This window comes from Lucilia sericata, unplaced genomic scaffold (assembly GCF_015586225.1).
Source record: "Lucilia sericata isolate MDLA Ls3-8-SP2 unplaced genomic scaffold, ASM1558622v1 Contig000822F_arrow, whole genome shotgun sequence".
NCBI lineage: Eukaryota > Metazoa > Arthropoda > Insecta > Diptera > Calliphoridae > Lucilia > Lucilia sericata.
Window position 1 is genome coordinate 174,676 of NW_023994814.1, and position 22,092 is coordinate 196,767.

The 22,092-nt window shown below is 32.6% G+C and overlaps 6 protein-coding genes across 6 annotated transcripts; 4 read left to right on the plus strand and 2 right to left on the minus strand.

Moving 5' to 3' along the window:
* Positions 1 to 83: 83 nt before the first annotated feature.
* LOC119608334 (signal recognition particle 14 kDa protein) lies at positions 84 to 1,209 on the plus strand. The gene is made up of 4 exons (XM_037962712.1): positions 84 to 161; positions 222 to 294; positions 746 to 846; positions 928 to 1,209. Exons 1-4 carry the CDS (start codon positions 138 to 140, stop codon positions 1,057 to 1,059), a joined length of 330 nt encoding a protein of 109 aa, XP_037818640.1. The 5' UTR covers positions 84 to 137; the 3' UTR covers positions 1,060 to 1,209.
* On the minus strand, positions 1,200 to 9,993 carry LOC119608329 (endoribonuclease Dcr-1). The gene is made up of 9 exons (XM_037962704.1): positions 9,172 to 9,993; positions 6,787 to 8,911; positions 6,185 to 6,721; positions 4,734 to 6,120; positions 2,789 to 4,146; positions 2,594 to 2,726; positions 1,897 to 2,534; positions 1,588 to 1,829; positions 1,200 to 1,523 (listed from the first exon to the last, which is right to left on the minus strand). Exons 1-9 carry the CDS (start codon positions 9,783 to 9,785, stop codon positions 1,355 to 1,357), a joined length of 7,203 nt encoding a protein of 2,400 aa, XP_037818632.1. The 5' UTR covers positions 9,786 to 9,993; the 3' UTR covers positions 1,200 to 1,354.
* A 2,500-nt stretch (positions 9,994 to 12,493) lies between these two features.
* Positions 12,494 to 14,407, plus strand: LOC119608338. The gene is made up of 2 exons (XM_037962716.1): positions 12,494 to 14,229; positions 14,321 to 14,407. The coding sequence occupies exons 1-2, from the start codon at positions 12,673 to 12,675 to the stop codon at positions 14,384 to 14,386; spliced, it is 1,623 nt and encodes a 540-aa protein (XP_037818644.1). The 5' UTR covers positions 12,494 to 12,672; the 3' UTR covers positions 14,387 to 14,407.
* A 3,104-nt stretch (positions 14,408 to 17,511) lies between these two features.
* On the plus strand, positions 17,512 to 18,367 carry LOC119608337 (chromobox protein homolog 3). Its single transcript, XM_037962715.1, has one exon. The coding sequence runs from the start codon at positions 17,619 to 17,621 to the stop codon at positions 18,291 to 18,293; it is 675 nt and encodes a 224-aa protein (XP_037818643.1). The 5' UTR covers positions 17,512 to 17,618; the 3' UTR covers positions 18,294 to 18,367.
* On the minus strand, positions 18,346 to 19,407 carry LOC119608336 (mitochondrial GTPase 1). The gene has a single exon (XM_037962714.1). The coding sequence runs from the start codon at positions 19,308 to 19,310 to the stop codon at positions 18,369 to 18,371; it is 942 nt and encodes a 313-aa protein (XP_037818642.1). The 5' UTR covers positions 19,311 to 19,407; the 3' UTR covers positions 18,346 to 18,368.
* Positions 19,408 to 20,255: 848 nt separating this feature from the next.
* On the plus strand, positions 20,256 to 22,005 carry LOC119608325 (twinfilin). The gene is made up of 4 exons (XM_037962698.1): positions 20,256 to 20,496; positions 20,572 to 20,649; positions 20,725 to 21,500; positions 21,616 to 22,005. Exons 1-4 carry the CDS (start codon positions 20,472 to 20,474, stop codon positions 21,769 to 21,771), a joined length of 1,035 nt encoding a protein of 344 aa, XP_037818626.1. The 5' UTR covers positions 20,256 to 20,471; the 3' UTR covers positions 21,772 to 22,005.
* The last annotated feature ends 87 nt before the right edge of the window (positions 22,006 to 22,092 follow it).

Genomic DNA, 22,092 nt, shown 5'->3' on the forward strand with positions numbered 1-22,092 from the left:
TCCCAGTGCTGTATAACATAGTAGTCAAATCAAACATTACTTTATTTTTCGAACAATTTTCTTCTGTAGTTTACTGTTGTCATTTTGACATTTGGTGTTTTCTTTTTCTTGTGAACGGAACCTGCCAACGCATAAAAATGGTTTTGCTTGACAATTCATCGGTAATTTTATTGTTTTTCTAAATAAAATAAAGTGATTTAATAAATATTTTTCAATTTCAGTTTATAATACGTTTGCAGAAGCTTGCTAATTCAGCGAAAATAGATTCCTCATTCACTGTCACATTTAAAAGATGTAAGTACCTGCAATGCTACGCAAAAGACCCAATAGGGAAAGTTTCTATGAATACTTTGTTATATCCTACACCACTATGTTGGATGACTTTATGCATATGTACTGAAGTTTCTAAATATGGTCTTATTCTCTGAATCGCATCCAAACTGTATGTAGCCTACTAAATTTGTTCGACATCGTTTCATAATTTCTACACAAAATATCTAGATGCAAGTAGAAATGCCTTGACAGCAGTAAAATTAGTTTTACCTCTCCACATGAACATCTACATAAATACATACCTACATAATCTTAAAATTTTCAAATAATTGGTTCAGCGGTTTAGGTGTAAGTGACCATATAACGCCTTCTATCGGATTTTTAAAACATATTTGAGATTTTGTCCCATTCAGCTTACTGACCGATTGCATCGTATTTGAAAACTTGTTTATGTTTAATTATTTTTCATTAGATAATGGCCATGATAAACCAAAGCCCCGCGAAGGAAAACCTGCCTTACCCGAGCCCGAAGAATACATGTGTCTGGTAAGGGCTCAATCAAAATCGAAAAAGGTATTTACATCTTTTAGCTCCGTTTACAAATTATGATTTTATTAAATTACTCTATATCATTATTCTATTTATTTTATCAAGCTTTCGACGGTGGTTAAACATGAGGATGTTCCCAAAATGATGACCATGTATGCACAATTCATGAAAAGTAATATGGATGGTTTAAAGCGTGTTAAAAAAGTTAAAAGTAAAGCCAAAGCCGCTAAGGGCTAAAAACACAACACATATTCGATTCCCTCTGATTACTTTAAACTAGCATTTAACGTTAATTTTTTTAATATTCTAAAGTCGTATAAAACCATGAAATAAATAAAACAAAGGGTATTTGTTAAAAGAATTTAAAAAAATATCACTAAAACATAATGATGGTATTATTTGAAAATTATTTGCGGCGTTAACACATAATGACATGTATATTTATAATTACAAACTATCTATTAAACGACATTAAGACTTAAATAGAAAAAAGGGTAATATTGAAAACGAAAATTGGGACTTATGGATTCGCTTATACACGTTTTTCAATTAAACCTTTTTTCTTTAATTGACGTAAAGCACATTTTGCAGCAGTGCATTTAGCTATTCGATAGTTCCTACCAATTCCTCTATAAGTACCCTTGCAAAAAACTTCAACAGTAACGCGAACACGACGTCCATCAGCTAGCTTTTCAGGTTTACTGAAATAGAAAAAGCAACAAAATGACAACTCAAATTCAATATAGTATACCAACTCATACTTACCCGAATTTTGCAGTTTCAGGCTCTAATTCTAGTAACTCTCGTATGGGCGATTTTGGCACAGAATTGCTAAATTGTTCTATCTCAGGACGCATCATATTGTAGTAAACTAGCCAGACAGCATCTAGGGACATATTCGAATCTAAGAATATGGCCCCTGCTACAGATTCAAAGACATCGCCTAACGCCTTTGGTACCTCAACATCTTCTGCATCATCACATTCTTCTTCGGACAGCAAATAGTACTTAAATTATATTTTAAATATGTTAGAGTAAGTAGAACGAAATGTTGCAAATATTATGCGATCTCACCTCTTCACTTATACTATGACCATTTTCAGTTTGTATACGCACAAAACGGTCAATAACTTCATTGAGACCAGGAGATAAATGTCTGAAATATTTGTGAAAGCCATGTCTAACTGCTAATGACGCAAATATAGTATTATTAACTAATGCTGAACGTAAATCGGTCAAGGCTCCCGGAGAATGCTGTCTAGGATCTTCATATAAATGACGCGTTATCAAATAATCCAGTACAGCATCCCCCAAAAATTCAAGACGTTGATAACAGTCCGTCAATCTATTTGGTGTATAAGAAGCATGGGTCATGGCTTGTAATAAATATGACCTGTCTCGAAATTTATAACCTAAATTTTTTTCAAATTCATCATATCCCTCTAGTAAAGCGTCCAGCGCTTTTTCAGCATTTGGTGTATAGTGTAACAGTGGAGATTTTGGAGGAGTCCATGAACCATAAACGGTTATCATTCCATCGTTATCGGGTAAAGTGGTACCAGGCTGTCTTACTTTTTCTGAATCATACGGCACACGTTCGTATGGTATAACACGAATGCCTAACCAAGCCATAAAAAGTAGAGCTCCTCTTAGACCACATTCAATAAGATATGCGCCTATTAGAGCTTCAACGCAATCGGCCACAGATTTATCTGTAAATATAAACAAATAAGGGTGCTATATTCTCTATTTTTAAGATGTTGTTAGCTACCTGGTATACTATGTTGCGATACTAGATTATAAGGTATAAAACAAGAAAACTCTAAAGGGACGAAATTAGGATCATCCCAATCGTGATTCGCTGTTGTATTGCCACCGTTTCCTTCCCCTATATCATCCTGGTCCTAAAAAATAAAATTGATTTTACAGTAAACTGTTTTTCAAATTGAAGTTTGCGGCCTCATACCGAAAAATTACAACCCCATTCATCCGCCTTTTTTCGAACCAATTCACAAATTTCAGCATTGGTAAGCTTTTTAATGTTGACTAAATCAACTAAACTCCAATAGTGTGGAGGTATTTTGGCTTCTATTAATGCCTTTTCTAATTCTTTGGGTACATAATAACAAGGTGGCAGCCAATTGTCGCTTGGCTCAAATTTGGTAGCAATCATATATTCACCCAAAAGTTTTCGTCTGCCCAAGCGATACAGATTTAAGTTGGCAACTTGTTTTGAACGCAAATGACTTAATTTTCCCTCGTGCACATTTTCATACGTAATATACAAATACGTGGTAATGGCATATTTTAGGAAGGAGTCACCTATGGTTTCCAGTCTTTCCAAATTTATACCATCATTTGCATTTGACATGGTCAGGGCTTGTAGTATAATACTGGGGCTAGGTCCTGGATGTGTCGACAAATCAGGTTGATAATCAAAACTAAAATTCTCTACAGGAAAATGTTTTAAATTTTTGCTATATTCATTTGAGAAATCTTTCAATTCATTTTCTTTTCTATATTCTTTCCCCTGGCTTTCGAAGTCAATGCGTATTAGTTTCTTTCCTGTCTCTGATAAAATAAGTTCTCCAGAGTCATTGAAATTATCAAATAAATCTCCACATCCATCAATTGTATACAACTCTTCGTGGTGTTGGCTTAACCACTTCAAATTAAATGAGAGCAACGCATCAAGAGGTAGGGCTTGATTAGTTGCTTGACCATTTCCTAGCAGCATCATTAATTCGTCATCGCTTGCGTAAGGTATAAATTGCTTATAAGTATCCAAACACAATTCCAATGTGCTTTTATCTTTGCTGGACTCTTTAGTTTTTGCTGGCAGTTTTATGTTGCGATCATACTCGACTAACATACCCGAATTTCGAATGTCGTAAATTAATTGCTGCGTTGATTTTTTAAATTGTTCAATAGATTGTTTTAAGTTTTCCGAAATTTCATGTTTAATGTCCTTAAAATTATAACCAACTTGAAGATTTTTGGTTTCCTGATAATCTCGATCATTGGCCTTTGTCGCTTGTATGATCGAAAGTTGTTTATTTAATTTTTCTATATCCTGTTCGGTTTCTATTGTTTCAGCTTCATTCTTTGAGGTTATAATTATGTCATCTTCATCGGTGGACTCTGTGTCGTCTATCATTTCAACATCACTGTCGAAACTTGATTCGGCATATGATATATCAGAATCATAGTACGCAAATACAGGTTCTTGTTTCTTTGCTTTAGGTTTTTTTTGAGGCAAATCTTCTTTTTCATCCAACTGTATGTCGGTAAAGGTAGGAGATGTGGCCCTAGCTGCCTTCTCACCTAAAAATTTTAGAAATGAGAAATATGAGATTTATCCCCAAAAAATACGAAAATAGATTATTAGACTAATCCAAGGAAAGTTTTATTGATCATATAACATAACATCACAACAAAAACATGGTAATGATGTTTTTTCAATGACTAATACATACTGTCTGCATTACTTAGAATGAGTCTAGTAATACCTTACAAATAATATATTATGTATGTACTTACTTTTCAGCCTTGATTATTGTTTTCGAACTTTGTTTTTAACACAAACGAAAAAAATACACTTTTGTGAAAACTAATAATAGGAGCAGTGGACGTATCCTCGTATACAATTTTTTCCCCAGAAACAAAACTACTTACTTAACTCCCTATTTGCAGGCGATCGTAGTAAGTAGTTACCTAACTCCCTATTTGTAAGCGAGCGTGGTAAGTACTTGCCTCCAATGTCATCCCCGTGTTAAAATAATGACATAAAATGCTATTGTGTAAGTAAATTTTAGCATTTTGAACCCTTAATTTTTAATGTAAGTTTCTGCTGGGATACATGTCTACCAAATTTTTTAGATGTATGTATTATGATAGTTATGTTTACTTACTAATTTTATAGGACACTGGAATTAAATCATCCAAAACATCATCATAGTCCTCATCATCCGTATCGGAGGTGTAACATCGATAATCCAAATTGTTAGCCATTTCATTTGACCATGTTCCTATTTCGACAAAATCTGCGCCTTCTTCGTCTGCATTGCATTTTTCATCCATTGATGCCTTATCCTGTTTGTCCGATTTTAATAAATCCTCGATATTTTCGGCATCATGTGGTAAAGCAGTTTTACCTTTATCTTTTTGTTCAGAATTTTCTCCTTTTGATAGTTCTTCATCATTGTCATTATCATCATCAGTATTTTTAAGTTTGTTGGCCTTTGTTTTTTTCAAAACATCACTTAAGCTCCATCCAAAATCCAACATAGGCCACTCTTTATCTTCATCCAATTCAATTTTTCCTAAACCCATATCTTTTACAACTTTCTTGCGTATATCATCAGCCAAAAGCAGACCATTTATTCTATAAAGAATGCACGGTAGGCAAACTGCAGTACGCCACAGTGATGCTGGAAATGGATGCACAGTACACAGCTCTGGTACAAGAATTTGCTTCAACTCCAAATTTTCACGCTTAGCTCGTTTAGTTGCTTCAGAACTTGTTGGCAAAGCAACACCCTTACGATTGACATAACGTGGTGTTAGGAAATTCAATCTAGCACTGGTGTGGTCTACATCTAACAATGGTTGTTTTGGATGTATTTTCAACCCGTATTTTAGATAATAATAATGCATAAATGTGCGATATTTCTTGCTGGGAAACATGCTTAAGGGAGACAATTGTTGACATATTTCGGCCACATAGAAATAGTGAGGTTGGTCTTGATTGCGATACCAGGGCATTACAACAGCATCGTTGAATTTATCGGCAGAGAATTCTTTAGCATGACGTTCTTCTTCGGGCACTGGGGTAGGCATCATATTGGCATTCTGTTCTATAAGCTGTAAAAATTGCCAATCTATAGTCTTGTCATCATTTGTTGTTTTGACCGTGGGCACTATGAATACACAGTTTTCGGTCGACTCTGGATCGAAAAGCATTAAAAACTTTTTCAAACGCAATACTTTTGTAAATGTGTAGTTGATAAATGTGTTTATGCAAGAAATTTGCTTCTCCGTTAATATCACACGTTTAGGATGTAAAACCAAAGAAACCTTAACTTCGCCCGAACGTGTAAATATGGGAAATGAACTAACTTTTGGTATTTTCTTTAAAGTTAAAATGCCGAAACCTTGCAGGGCATCTTCTGGCGGGTATATTTTGCGGCCTCTGGTATTTTGTTCCTCCGGTATAGGACATTGTAAAGTTAGATCCAATAAATACAAGTAACATGGTACACCAGCAATAGGTCGACAATCGCAAAACTCTGAGGCAATCTTGAATTATTACGAAATAATACCTAAACTCTTATTTTTTTTGTTTATGAAAAGAAAAACTTACCCTTTTATAATAGTATTGTCTTCTTTTTGTAGTACCCGGTCTCGGCTCAGAATTTTCCATTACAATTTTTTCATCCTGTTCTTCTAATTCAAAATTTTCCCAATCTAACTCAATCGCTCGGAACCCTTCCTTACCTATTGGCTGTAAGTTGTCATCTAATTCTCCAGATTTATGCAACGCTATGCAGGCCTGTAACGCAGCGATTCTTCGCGCCAATATATGGGTAGGCATTGGTAAACCAACAATGTCATACTTTAAAGGTGAATTAATTGGCAATCGTATGGTGTACTGGTACATTGTTACGTTATTACGTTTGGTGTGGGCACAACGCCACAGTGGCGTCAGCTTAGTAAAGGTATCACTTGGCAATTTAGCGCAGTATTTATTCACCAATGCTATGGAATTACTTAAATCGACCGAAGCTCCCGTCAGTAGACGAGCCAAAGGTTTATATGGTTTAATGCAATTGTTAAAAATGTCAGCTTGCGTGTGTTCACTTTCAGGAGGTTCAACGTTGGCGCATTTTTGTAGAAGCATCTTAAAGAATAATTAATCCAATTTTGATGGTTAAAATCTGTATTTTTTATACTTTTTCTATTTACCTTTTCAATTTCCCTATACTCTGCCATTTGCTGCACAATTGTATTCGTTGTATTGTCCATATTTTCAAACTGCTTCATTTCGGCAATATATTGACTATTGTCTCCATCATTTAATTCGTGGAGCATACAGAAAAATTTTTTCTTTTCCTTAACTTTTGGTATAGCTTTTGATGCTTCATGGTGGATAGGTTTCCCCTTTATTTCCAAGTCTTTCAGAGCATCATCAATATTAAAAACTTTATAATGGTCATTTATTCCTTGTGAGCTAGAAGTTTCGTTGCTAGAATCAGGATTATTCTTATCGCATAGAGATTCGTTCATGTTACTATCACCGCTACTACTACTTTCATTAATTTCTTCTACATTAATATCTTTATGAATATCGTATGCTTGTATCACAGATTTATTGGAATTAAAGCTTTGATTTAAACTAATGGAATCATTCAAAGTGTTATTATCGCCTTCATTCAATACTGTTTTGTTGGAGCTGTTCTCATGATCAATCTCGATGTCATTATTAACCTGATCGTTTTTTGATATATCTTCTAAAGCAAGAGTTTCTTCTTTGATTTCTTTCAAAATTAAATCACTGTTAGTTATAGAAGGCTTTGAGGGATGTTTGTTAGTTATCACTTCGGGATTTAATATTTTAATTGTACCTTTGCTGGAACCATATATAAACTTTTGTTTCGTACATATACCATTAATTTGTTTGTTTTCTTCTTCTTTACCGTCGTCTTCTTCATCTCCTTTTTCCGAATTTTCTGAATCTGTTATGGAGTTGTCTTCATCCTCTTCTAGACTACATACTAAACGATGGCTACTATCATTGATTTGTTCATTTGTGGTCGCTAAATTTATCAAGTCTTTCCAGTCAGATGCAACTAATACTACATGATATGCCGGTACCGCTCTAGCCCTTCCCTTACATTGAACATAACTACGATATGTAGTGGGAGGATCCCATCTAACTACCAAATTACATTTAGGGACATCTATTCCCTCTTCTAGAACAGATGTACCAATTAAAACGTTACAATCATGCATCCGAAAGCGCTTTAGAACTTCTTCTTGTCGACGATGCTCCGCTTCAGCTTCTTTTGGCTCCGTTATTGGGTCGGCTACTCGGTCTGTGGTAAATTGACATTTAATAAACTTCAAATCGGGATCGTGTCTACTCATTTCGGCCAGCAGTTCAAATAGTACACGGGCTGAGTAGTTTGAATTACAAAATATTATAGAACACAACGTGTCCGCTGCATCGTGTTGATCACGATGATGGCGTCGAAATGGGCGTCTTTTGGGCCGATTATGATTATGACCAGAGGAATGGCGACGATTTGCAGCCGGTTGGGCGTTATTTAAAATTGTTGAATCATCAGTCTTATTATTATTGCTTGCAGTTTTACTTTCAACTTCTGTACAAGAATTTAATTTTTCATTTATAATTTTTGTGTGAAATTCAGGTTTAACAATTGAATCGAGATTTTCAACAATAGATCGAGACTCTAACTGTTGCTTCTCAACGGCCTGTTCAACCGAATGACACTTGGTTTCTAGAATGCGAGTAAGTTTTTGAAAATCCATTGTATCCAATTCTAAACTTATGCGTTTCATTGTATCATTTTTACTTGTATTTTCATCCGGCTTAAATAGTCGTAAAACTTCCAATAGTCTTAATACTTTTGGACTGGAATAATTCTCAACGCACTCTTTATGATTATTCTTAAATTTTCGAAAATTTTGCTCACATATTGCGTGCACTTCTAAAAGGGCTGTATTTACTAAACACAATAGGATATAATGGCGTTCGTGTGGAGTTTTTATTTTTTGCTTCTCTATGCGTTGATACATATTAAAAGCCACTCTGTCGGCGGACCATGGACCCATTTCTAATAAAACTTGTAGCATTATATCTAAAAACTCTAGTGGTTCTTTTTTAGGATCTGGAATGTCTTTAAGTTCTTCTAGAAATTCATCAGTGCTATAAATTTCAAAGGGATCGTAACGATGGTCCTTGAGAAATGCCTTACGAGTCAATAGAATGTCTTGGAGTAATAAGCACAATTCACTTTGTTTGTAAGGAGCACATTGGACAATGAATTCAAAAGGTTTGGCACAATATCTGAGAAATGATAAGAAAATTAAAAAAAATTATCAATTTTAAATTGCATATTTAAAAGGTTGGTATATTTAAGAAATTTCAATATAATCATATAAAGGTTCTATTGTTAATAGGACGGCGCAAATATTATGGGAATAATAAAACAAGAAAGCAAGTTCAATTTTTAGACGCTTAAAAAATAAGATTTTGCTTGCAGAATGTGTTGGATAAAACCTAGTGGTTCTTTATTGAACGATTTTTGAAACTTGATTCACACTTACCTTAATACTGTAACTATATCACTTGCAGTTTCTGTTTTACATTGCACTGTACTTTCCAAGGTATTAAGCATTGCTGAAAGTTCTGCTAAAGCACAACCAGCACTATGTAATGGTCCGGCTAAACCCAATACCTTTGGCATGTACTTCAATTCTTTGGGTTTGTAAAAATTCTTAAAAATTTCTATAATATCTGATTGAACAACATCTTGATGGCAGTCTTCCAATACTAATAGATTTATATTTTCCATTTTCATTTTATTCTTTTGCAACAAATCCAAACAAGTTTGAGGATGTAGGATATAAACATGATAATCCAGTTCAATACTTGATGCCGCAGAAGTTTCCCGATAGACTTTCAGATCAGTTAAATGTTGCAGCATGGTGAACATGGCAGGTGCATTGTTAACACTTAGATAAATACTTATTTTTGTTTCTTGGGTGCACTTAACACGGCATAGTTCTTGCAATAACTTAAGAGCGATAAATTCTTTAGAAGACTTATGACCCAAACATATCATCGTGTTTCGTTCAAAAGCGGCTGCTAAAAGTTCGACTTGATAGTCCCGAGGACTAAAAACAGCCGTATGTAAGTTATCACACCAATGAAAAGACATGGTGGACTTGTATAAAATAAATAAAATTAGATGAATTCTAAGTTTTTATTTTAACACAGCGGCTGTTTGATTTTTGCAAAAAAAACTTTTATCAGCAAAATGTGACAGTCGAACGAATGACAACAAAAAAGCATATTTTACTGATACACTCAACAAAATAAGTTTAAGTTTTAAAAACACAGCCCTATAAGAAATGAATGACCGAAACTAACACATACAAAATGATTTTACTAACACACACGCAACATTTTTTTTATAGAATTGTCAAAAAAAAAATTTAATGGATGATTCCATCAACAATGACAGTCAAATGACCGGTAAAATGACCGTTACTGGACCCAATGTGTGGTATAGGGTTGAATTTGCATATGAAAGAATGAAACAACTACATTTTGATTAAAATGTATTAAAATTTATATTTTGATCAACAATGACAGCCAAATGACCGATCAAATGACTGTCACTGTGTTACAGAGTTGTATTTTTCGTCGTTACAAATTAATTGTTTCTGCGAAAGCCAAAGATCAAGAAGCGAAAAAATAAACAATTACAAAGTCTTTAAATTATTAAAAATAAAGAGAATTATTATAAACTAAATTTGAAAAAAGTTCAGGAAGTGGATCAGAAGATAAACAATTCGGAGTTTAATCAATCAATGGTAACATAAATATGTACTTATGATTTTTGTATTTCGATATTTATGAATACTTATGTATTTCTTTACAGACAACTTATTTCCACAAATTAATAGGAGCATCAGAGGACTTAAGATTCTGCGAGATATGTAAAATGGTGAAAAGACTGGTAATTTATGTATATGATTACTATATTAATAAAATTAACAATATATATATATTAAAATATCAATAAATTGTGTTTTATTATAAATTGGTATAGCCGTCAGATTTGACGGATATATTCATCAAGTGTGATTAGTCAACAATGACCGATTAATGCATCATTTTTTTATTTGTTAACTGTGATGGATATATCCATCAAGCATGATTAGTCAATCATGACTAATATTTATATCATCCATGATTAGTAAACAACAAAAGAGTGAGCAGCTCAAATATATGTTTTAAAGTCGATATAATTCATAAGTGCGAGGGTGATGCAACATCACATGTACACAAATGTTTCCATCACTTTTTACATATTGCCCTTAAGAAAGTGATGGGAGCTTTGTTCTACGCAATGATGGGTATATTCTCAGTAGTGACAGTCAATTGACCGGTCAAATGACTGTCACTGTTCTTATAGGGAGTCCACACAATATGTAAAATGTAGTACATGTGTATATTATACCCATAAAACATTCATTAATTACTGTATATGAAAAACCATGGTGAGCATTAAGAAATTATTTGTAATTAGTTTAATTTTTTATTATAAATTACATTTTTACTGAATTTATTTGTTGTGAAAAATCATAATAAACATTGCAAATCTTTAAAACAATTTGGTATAAAATAATATACATATAAATTTTTAATTGTATTATTTGATTTGTTATCTGTAAATATCCGTTTATTTGTAACAAATATAATTTTTTTTAGTGACGCAAACACACCTATTGTTAAGACAGCTGGTTTCGACAACTTCAAGGAGAATTCACATAAGGTGGTAGCACTTTTCCATGAATTTTGTTTTTGCTTCTGATACGGAATGATGTCAAAAATTGTAAGTACGGCGAATTCATTTAATGAAAATTTTTTGTGAAATATTTTATAAAAAATAAACATAAAATCATTAAAAATTAGTGAGGAAAATATACCCTAAATAAAATAATGTTTGTTTCAAGGCGAATTCAGATAAGGTGGTGTTATTCAATCAGCTGATAGTTTTTCTCTTAATTCGCCTGGTTTACGTAGCTGTCAAAGTTTGTTATTGTTTACATTTTTATATTTAAAAATTTCCGTTAAACGGAGAAAAACTTCGTTAATATTTTGAATTATTTATGTAAAAAATCAAAAATACCAAGCATCTCGTAAACAAATATAATTTTATTTAAATAATGGCATAATTGGTATGTATACAAATATGTTATTTAGGAAAAATATTTTTTTCTATTAAATGTTAATATATTAAACAATATTGTTTTATATTTTATATTAACATTGTGTAGACAACGTGATTAACTAAAAAAACTCTTCCGGAACACTTTATATATGAAGAATTTAGCCGAACAACGGCAGCTAACTTTTACATATGGCTTAATTTTGAAATCTATTAAATGTTAACAAATTAAACAATATTGTTTTATATATACACTATGTAGATAAAGTGATTAACTAAAAAAAGTTTCTTCCGGAACGCTTTATATAATAAAACCCATGAGGTATTTACCCGGCCGGCGTCTGCTACATTATTGAAAATTACTCCGCCGGAGTAGAATTATCCATTCGCAACAAAGATTCATTCATTCGTTATATATATTTTTTCGTGAATATGTACTTTTATATGTTTATTTTTCACAAAAAATTAAGTTTTTAGGCACTCACTTAAATTTTGCAAATTAATCTGCCGGAATAGAATTTTTCGTTTGAAACAAACAAAATACATGTAAAATGTTGTTGTTGCGGAACTGCCACCACCTTATCTGAATTCGCCTTGTTATAGTCTATACGCCTTGGTGCGTATACTCTCTGTTGCTGTTACTCTCAGTAACATTGTCAATCATTGGAAAGGACCACAGAAACATATGTTTGTTGTGGTCTTTACTGAAGTGTTTCGTGTAAATAGATATTTTCATTCATTTCACCTTATCTGAACACCACCTTATGTGAATTCACCTTGAAAAGTACTGTAAAAAGTTTTTGTTTTTGGTATTGCAAACAAAATTGCGGCTTTTTGAAATTAATTCAATAATAAATGAAATTAAAATATGAGACGTTCTAAGGCACCATCGGTGTTAAATAAAGCAAAACGCTGGTGTAGTTCTAAAGATAACGGTAATGATTCTAAAGACGCTGGTCATAGTTCAGATCCCGAGGATGAACAATATAATTGGGGTTCTCGAAATCATAATGGTGAAATTAAAACGAACAATTATGAAAACAAACGAATTTTCAATATAGTATGGCGTGATATATCTAATAAAAAACATAAAACTTGGAAGGGGGATGGAACGCTGGAGGTCAATAATTTTACAGTTAAAGCTATTTTAAAAGATGAAACTGGCAAATATATGGGTTGTTCAACAAAATTTAACAAAAATGATATTGCTCCTGACTTTCAGATGGTAATAGGAGGTAAAGAAATTGAAATACAAAATGAAATCAAGGAAGAAGATGAATTGCAGGAACTCCGTAATAGACAGGTTCGTAATCGCAACTGGGGAGAGGAAGAATGGATATCTCCAGAAGATTTGGCTGAAGAAGCAAAGAAACCCAAAGGAGGTTTTAAATTTAAACCCATTTTAACATTAAGGCCCCCGGAAGTACCTTCAAGTGTAGAATGGAAAGAAAATGATAAATCGGACTGGGAAAGGAATGATTATCAAAAGCCGAGCGTCTCCAAATACAACAGGGAATCTTCAATACTTTCTTATCAAAAAAATGATTCGTGTAAAGAATTCCTATGTTTTATAAGTGCTTCAGAATTGCAACAATTTCTTTTCATGAAAGCAATCGAGTACTATTCATCAGTAAAACCAAAATTAACTTTGGAAAATATCAAATCTCTTGATATAGTTAATATTTTAAAACACATTTGTAATCATCCTTCATTTATCAACAATAATTCTACCACAAATGAATTAATGCGTCATCTACAACCCACTCTACCTGACTGGTCTGAAATGGGTCCTTTTGATTCGGGTAAATTGGAATTTGTTCAGTATTTTTTATCAGACCTAATTAAGATGAAGCCTCGAAATTGTATTATTATTGCGGAAAATGCAAATGTTCTAAATATGCTGCAAGGTTTATGTAATTTTATGAATATTCAATGTTTTCGCTTACAAACAAATAGTTCTAAAGATGCCACCACCAATGAAGAACTTATAAATGAATTTTGTTCAGCGGAAAAGACGATAAGCCAAGTTTTACTAGTAAATTCGATAGAAGATATTAATAGTTTTGAGATTTCCAGTTGCTGTAAAACAATTATTGTTTTTGAGGATGTTTTAAAACATGAGAACATTTTCAACACGGTGAATAATGCCCAAGACACTATTGTATACTATTTGGTAACTGCATTTTCAGTTGAAGAATTAATACTCATAGATAAATATCAAGAAAGTAAAGAGGAGAACCTATTTGAACGCTTAGAAGAATTGGTTAATATATCAAACATGATGGACAATGATTGTTGTTATCTACATTCAAAAATTGAATGTAATTGCTTTAGAGGAACAGAAGATAGTGTTATTAAGAGCGATAATATATTTGCAAAAGAATGGAAACATTTTAAGCAACCTTTTGATGTGGAACTTTTAAAGGTAGTTTAATTACAAACGTAAACAATTAATTTAACAAAATAAAATCCAAAATTTACTAATTGATATTTTCCTTATTTATGTATATTTACAGATGTCGTTATTGGAAAATTCAGCGGAAAATATTGTTTCAATTTTTTGTAAAAATCATTCGAAATAAAGTTGAAATTTATTTGTTGAATTTATATGTATATATATTAGACCGACTCACAAAAAACGGTGCTTGAGTTACCCCTCTCAAAATATTCGCTGTTATGTAATATGATGTTACCCAAAATATTTTGGGTTAAGTGTTGTCCGTTCGTGAGCTGGACAGTTTTCAAGAAAATATACTATGGGGGACACAATTTTTCATGTTCTATTCAAAATTTTATCGAGCTTCAAACAATCTTTGTTTTGTTTTATGATGGTTCCCAAAATATTTTAAGTCTATCGATGGCAGTTCGTGAGCTGGGCCGGTTACAAAAAAGTCTTTATATTAATGAAAAACCTAACAATTTTAATTTTTTTTTTGAAATATGACAATTATGAGCAGACCGTTATTTATGATTAATACATCATTGGACGCGGCTTTGAAACCCCTTTCAAACGATACCCCATATTGAATATATTGTTTCTAAATAAAACTAATTTTTAAAAAAAAATAATTCAAAAATACCATTTTTAAATTTGGTCCAGCTTACGAACGGCCATCGCAAGACCTAAAATATTATGGGAATCATTATAAATTGGTACTTTATCGTACTTCGACTGGTACTTTTTTGACTTAGAAACATGTAATTAAGCACTTGAGAATCTATAAAAGTGGACTTTTTGGTACTTTTTTGTTCTTCAAAAGGAACTTTTTGAATTTTCTATAATATTAAACCTAGAAACATGAAAGCATGTAGAGCCCCGATTAAGTGAGAACATTTCAAGTTTTTGTATAATAATGAACCTAGAAACGTGAAATTAAGCATGTAGAGCCCGGATTAAGTGAGGTCCTATAAAAGGGGACTTTTTGGTACTTTTTCGTTCTTCAAAAGGTATTTTTTGAGTTTTCTATTAAATTCAACATAGAAACATGAAATTATGCACGTAGAGCCCGGAGTAAATGAGAATCTATAAAATGGCACTTTTTGGTACTTTTTGTTCTTTGGCTGGTACTTTTTGAGCTTGCTACAAAATTTGAACCTCGAAACATGAAATTAAGCACTTAGAGCCTGGAGTAAATGAAAATCTATAAAAGCGGAACTTTATCGTACTTCGACTGGTACTTTTTGAGTTTTCCATAAAATTAAACCTAGAAACATAAAAATAAATATGTAGGGCCCGGAGTAAATTATAATCTATAAAAAGGGACTTTTTAGTACTTTTTCGTTCTTCGACTGGTACTTTTTGAATTTTTTATAATATTGAACCTAGAAACATGAAATTAAGAATGTACAGCCCGGATTAAGTGATAACATATAAATGGGGACTTTTTGGTACTTTTTTGTTCTTCGACTGGTACTTTTTGAATTTTTTATAATATTGAACCTAGAAACATGAAATTAGGTATGTACAGCCCGGATTAAGTGATAACATATAAAAGGGGACTTTTCGGTACTTTTTCGTTCTTCAAAAGGTATTTTTTGAATTTTCTATAATATTGAACCTATAGACATGAAATTAAACCTGTAGGGCATGGAGTAAGTGAAAACATATAAAACGGGACTTTTTGGTACTTTTTCGTTCTTCAACTGGTACTGTATGAATTTTCTATTTTAATGAACCTAAAAACATAAAACTAAGCAATCAGGGACTTGAGTGAATGAAAATTTAAACTGGAGTATTTCTGGTAATTTTTCGTTCTTTTTAACTTGTACTTTTTGAATTTTCTAAAATATTGAATATATAAACATAAAATTAAACACGCAGTATCCTAATTGAACGAAAATTTATCTCAATCGAAATCCCTATAGGCCATAATTGACCCTGCCCCCTTCAATAATTCATTTTAACGTTTTCTACTTACTTAATAATACCATAATAAAACAATTTTTGTTGGAACGAAAATATGTAATGTAAACATGTAAATATGTATCTGAAATCTTCTTCAGAAAATGACTTAAACGCACATAAATGGCTTTCAAAATTAATAGCTAACACATCATTCCAAAAGTTATCATTAGGATGGAATTAAAAAAAATACTTTAAATTATAGAGAACTTTGTCCATAATTGACCCAATTCCACATTTAAGTCCCTAATCCGAAAATCACGATGACGTTCTTATTAATCTAATGATCAAAGTCCATATATATGTATATGACCACTTCCGAAATTTGATTTTTTACGACATATGATTTGCCGAATATAACTCTTACTTCTTACTTATTTTAATCATAAAGAAATTACCGCTAAAATAGGAATAGTCTGCCTTTAGATTTGCGAGTTTTCATACACTCTAATAATGTTTTCAAAGTGAAACTTTTGGAATATTTTTCAATCTCTTTGTGATCCCTTTGAATGATGTTCTTCTGGAAGAACTTTAACATCCATGTAAACATTTTGGGTAATAAATTGGGGTACTACCAATGAGGGGAGCGGAACCTCCCATATGAATTAAATACAAAAATTCGTTTATCTGGGAAACTAATAGAACTAAATTCTTCAAATTTTGCACGAACAACTTTAATATTCATCTGAACATTTTGGAGAAAAAAGGGCGGACTTTCATCTGGGGGGCTTGGAGCTCCCATATGAATTAAATAGAAAAATTCGTATATCTGAGAAACTATTAAAGCTAGAATCTTCAAATTTTACTGAAGAACATTTAGAGAATTACGGGCGGATTTTCAATGGGGGGCTTGGCACTTCCCATATGAATTAAATGCAAAATTTTGTATATCTGGGAAACTATAGATTATTCAAATTTTTCATATATTAAATTAAAATCTTAATTAATTATTGATCATTTTCTTAATGCAAAATTTTTTAGAAACTGATTTTCTGCAAGATGTTTTATATGGAGGATAAGGTTAAATATCGGCAGATCCTCGTAAAACTTGGCGAAAGGATTTGTTTTTAATTTTTAAGAATTTTTTATTCATCCCTGCATAATTTCTCACACAACTTTTGAGCTTGATCTGTTTTGTTGTTATAAATAATATATTTGCTTCCAAAATCCCACCTTCAGATCTCTCGGATTCCGTTTTTATTTAAAATCGTTGAAAATTTAAAAACTAAACATAGTTGAAAACTTAGCCGGCTTACAGTCGATTTGAAGCCACCGCCGACATATTTAGTATTGGTCGCCGCCGCCGTTAATAATTGTCGGCGCAGGTCCCTGTTTGCTTGTACACAAAATAATTTTTTGTACAGCATTTGTTGAGAAAATTTTCCAAAATTTTTAAATCCGATTATAAAAAAATGGTGAAGAGCACACCAAAAGAAACTGGCTTCGTTGTGGAAAAAATTGTTGATAAAAGAATAACGCCGGAGGGTAAAGTTGAATATTTTATAAAATGGCGCGGTTATCCCAACTCAGACAATACTTGGGAGCCGGAAGAGAATTGTGACTGTCCAAAACTAATGCAGAAATTTGAAGAATCAAGAGCTAAATCTAAGAAACGTGGTGAAAAGAAACCCAAGGTAGAGGAGATACAAAAACCCCGTGGCTATGAACGGGGCTTACCCATAGAACAAATTGTGGGAGCCACTGACACAAAAGGTGACATTTTCTATTTGGTGAAATGGCAGTTTTGTGATGAATTCGATCTAGTAGCCGGTTCAGAGTTAAAACAAAAGAACCCTGAATTTATAATCGATTTCTATGAAAAACGCTCTATTTATCAACGAAATATAAATGACCGTCTACTAGGTGTGCCTGACGAATTAAGAATCTTAAATGCCGACGGAAGTATGGGATTATCTAGCGGTCCTGCTATAACGGATGCGGCTGCAGATACGGTAGATATCACCATGCAACAGGATTTGAACGAAAGTGGAAATAGCGTTGACAGCAATGCAGTTTCATATTCCATACCAGTACCAGGAGTTGGTAACATTGCCATCGACGTACCTATGATACAACCTGGTGTATAATGAAAATTTTTTTCTTTTAATTTCTTAATCTTATGATAAAAAATAAACAAAATGTGTGGCATGAATTTCTTTAATTTAATATATTTCCTTATCTAAATTGCAGGCACCCAATGCCTTCGTTCTAAAAAGCTTAATAAAATGTCTGGCAGAGTTCAAAATATCGGGCATAACTAATATTTGTCCATCACTTCTTTTAACTTTCCTTTGAACACCCATTTTATTGGCACAAGCTACCAGAACTTCTGATATATTGTCTGTGGGTTTTTCTAAACCCATTAATGGAACATATTCATAGCGTTCATGTCGATTTAGCCAATATAGTAAATAATCAGCAATTAGGTCTTCTCCCACCAAATGATCTGGCAAACAACCAACCAGCGCCAATTTCATACCCATTTCATCACTGCTGATGCGAGGTTCCAAAATTCCTGGTGTATCAATCATGTACATTAAAGGATCTTCACTTATTTTGATTTTTTCCATAACTGAGCGTGTGATTCCGGCTATGCCACCCACTTGGGCTACAGCTTTTTTCTTCAGATGGCGATTTCGCAGAACATTAAGTAAAGAACTCTTGCCGACGTTTGGAACCCCAATTACCATCACACAATAATCTTTCTCACCTTCTCTATTATATCGTCCGGAATTTGAGATTAATTCATTAGCTAAAGGCATCAATTTACGCATGCCATTACATTGCTGATCTTTGCAGTTTGTGAATATTACATGTTCCAAACGCTCTTGTTCCCTAAGTGCTCTGCTTATATACTTTTGATCTTTGGGTGATATTAAATCCTTCTTGTTTAGAACCAATATATGAGGCTTCACGCCGCCTGCTATTGTTTGTTGAAATTCTGGATTTCGACCGGAAAACGGAATTCGTGCATCATGTACTTCTAAAATACAATCAACCGACTTCAACTTCTGTTGCATTTGTTTTAAACCTTTACCCATATGGCCGGGAAACCATCGAATGGCTTGCTTTGTCACTAGTTTATAGCTCTGTCTGAAACTCATCTTCGTAAAGTACAACTTTTATTGATAATATTGTAAATAAAACAAGACTGTTAAATAATAAATTTGTTATGATTGAATTTACACATGCTAGGATGCCAGATAATCTTATCATTTAATTTAAATTATTTCCCCATATTGTGTTGTCAATGTGAAATATGGTAACATAAATATTTTTACTACAAAATAGGGTTCAGTAATCTATACTTTGGTTCAGTAGTTGAAACGAAAATGTCTACTTTTCGACATTTGCTTTTTATAGTATTTTATAAATAGTCGACTTTTTCCGACATTTTACGACTTTCCGACTTTTCGACGTTTTACTATTTTCGACTATTTTTTTACTTTTTTTAAGTTTTTCCGACTATTTAAGAGTTTTTTCTTTTTTCCACTTTTTTTAAATTTTGGACTATTTTTGACTTTTTTCTACTATTTTCGACTTATCGACTTTTCGTCTTTTTCATGGACGATAGTCGATTTATCGACTTTTTGCAACAAAATAGTCGACTTCGACTTTTTTCGACAAAAAGTCGATTATTCGAAAGTCGATTTATAGAATATTTCTGTTTGTTTTTCTTTGTTGTGTTTAATTGTGATTAATGTTAATCTGTTTAATTATTTTTTTATATTACTAAAATTTATTTTTTCATACATCGTCAGCGCAACGATTGTAAATCACTTATTTTATGTTGCGTAGACCTGGTTCACACTGGCAAACTTTTTGATTTGTAGCTGTCAGTCGCACTTGGACGCAAAGTATTGTATATGTTTGAGTCTTCACGTTTAGCACATGGTAAATTAATTAAAATTAATATATCTTGATATGGAGTTTGACAGTCATAGCCTACAACTTAAAGTGCCAGCACGTTCTAAAACTACATGTAAAAAAAATCGAAATTGTAGTAGCAAAAACTATCAGCTGTTCTGTTAACACTACCTTATAATTAATATACCTTGCGTGAACCACCTAATGTGAGTTCGCCTTGGGATTGTCAAAATTTTTCTTTAATTTTTCTTATTGTTGTTGTCGCCACTAAACCGTGGAGTGAGTAATAAATAAAATTTTATGCCAAAAAAGCACAAAAACGAAAGATAAAAAAATACTAACAAAAATAAGCAAAATTATTAATTAGAAAAATTTTAATAGAATTAAATTAATAGAAAATGTCTCATCAAACCGGTATTAAAGGTAAGTACTTGCAAAAACAAATATTATAAAGTATACCTACTGAATAGACCCCCCGTTTAATTTTCTTGTGTGCAGCGAACGAAAAACTATTAAAAGTCTTTGGAAAAGCTAAAAATGGAAAATTACGTGTCATTAAAGTATCTATTGAAAATGGTAAAGTTTTAAATGATTTATAATGTATAATATAGGTATTTGTTAGTTTTTCACTTGAATTTTGAATTTTTATAGAGGAATTATCTTGCTCAACCACCGCAGACGTAAAAAAAGACTGGGAAAAAGATTTCGATAAACTTGTTGCTCCCCTAGTTGAGGAGAATGTACCGTGTTATATTTTATATCGTTTGGATAGTAAAACATCTTTGGGTTATGCCTGGCTCTTGCTAAGTTGGGTACCTGACACCGCTTCCATACGCCAGAAAATGGTTTATGCTTCCACTAAAGCTACGCTCAAACAAGAATTCGGTTCTGCTCATATAACTGAAGAGATACATGCCACCTCAAAGGATGAAACCACGTTGGAGGGTTACCAAAAGCATAAAAAGGCCTTTGCCGCTCCAGCTCCCTTAACTACACGTGAAGAGGAGATGGCTGAATTGCGAAAAACTGAAGTAAATACTGAAATAAATACCGACACGCGCCATCAAACTCTTGGTGGTATATCATGTCCTCTATCTGATGCCACAAAACAAGCTGTTCTTGACTTATTAAGCGGATCCTACGACTATTTGCAATTTCGCATTGATCTAGAAGCCGAACAGATACATGTTTCACATGCTGCGGTCGTACCGTTAACAGATCTTCCTAAACAAGTACCCGATGATCATGCTCGTTATCATTTGTATTTGTTTAAACATACACATGAGGGTGATTATTTAGAATCCTATGTCTTCATTTACTCAATGCCCGGTTACACCTGTTCCGTACGAGAACGAATGATGTATTCTAGCTGTAAGCAGCCATTTTTGGAAACGTTACACTCGTTTGGTGTAGAAATAGCTAAGAAGGTAAACTTGAGAAAAATATTATCATATATGATAAAATCTGGAATAAGATTAACGAGCTAAAGATTAACTGATAGTAAATTGAAAACCTATATCATATTTATACATCTATTTTTAGCTTGAAATTGACTCTGGTTCTGAACTAACCGAAGAATTTCTTCAAGATGAATTACATCCAAAGAAAATGCTCCACCGACCGGCTTTTGCCAAACCAAAAGGTCCACCCAATCGTGGTGCTAAACGATTAACTAAACCCCAAGAACAATCAACATAAATTCAATTTAGCATTTGAATAATTACAAGTCTTTTGTTTACCTTTGCTTTATATTTTATGTTCTCAATATGGTATTGTAAAATATCAGTAGAAAGAAATTTTCAATTTAATTTCTTTGCATATTTAGACTGCTTACTGCTATTTATATTTCAGAATGCTTTTCTTAGCCTTGAAATTGAAGTATTTTTGTGTTTGTATTTAATTATTTTGTGTGCATTATTTTTTATAAGAAAATTTATCAATTTGTTTTTATATATTTTTCATATTTTTATTTTTTTTATTAAAAATTAAAATTGGATATTTATTTTAATCTTTATAATA

Excerpts from the sequence above, each read along its gene's own strand:
- LOC119608334 (XM_037962712.1), top strand. The coding sequence starts at position 138 with ATGGTTTTGCTTGACAATTCATCG. Across the intron at positions 162-221 it reads TTTTGCTTGACAATTCATCG|TTTATAATACGTTTGCAGAA; the intron begins GTAATTTTATTG and ends TTTCAATTTCAG. Across the intron at positions 847-927 it reads CTCAATCAAAATCGAAAAAG|CTTTCGACGGTGGTTAAACA; the intron begins GTATTTACATCT and ends TATTTTATCAAG.
- LOC119608329 (XM_037962704.1), bottom strand. The coding sequence starts at position 9,785 with ATGTCTTTTCATTGGTGTGATAACTTACATACGGCTGTTTTTAGTCCT. Across the intron at positions 2,727-2,788 it reads AATGGGGTTGTAATTTTTCG|GACCAGGATGATATAGGGGA; the intron begins GTATGAGGCCGC and ends TTTATTTTTTAG. Across the intron at positions 2,535-2,593 it reads ATCGCAACATAGTATACCAG|ATAAATCTGTGGCCGATTGC; the intron begins GTAGCTAACAAC and ends TTATATTTACAG.
- LOC119608338 (XM_037962716.1), top strand. The coding sequence starts at position 12,673 with ATGAGACGTTCTAAGGCACCATCGGTGTTAAATAAAGCAAAACGCTGG. Across the intron at positions 14,230-14,320 it reads TTGATGTGGAACTTTTAAAG|ATGTCGTTATTGGAAAATTC; the intron begins GTAGTTTAATTA and ends GTATATTTACAG.
- LOC119608337 (XM_037962715.1), top strand. The coding sequence starts at position 17,619 with ATGGTGAAGAGCACACCAAAAGAAACTGGCTTCGTTGTGGAAAAAATT.
- LOC119608336 (XM_037962714.1), bottom strand. The coding sequence starts at position 19,310 with ATGAGTTTCAGACAGAGCTATAAACTAGTGACAAAGCAAGCCATTCGA.
- LOC119608325 (XM_037962698.1), top strand. The coding sequence starts at position 20,472 with ATGTCTCATCAAACCGGTATTAAAG. Across the intron at positions 20,650-20,724 it reads TAAAGTATCTATTGAAAATG|AGGAATTATCTTGCTCAACC; the intron begins GTAAAGTTTTAA and ends GAATTTTTATAG. Across the intron at positions 21,501-21,615 it reads GTGTAGAAATAGCTAAGAAG|CTTGAAATTGACTCTGGTTC; the intron begins GTAAACTTGAGA and ends ATCTATTTTTAG.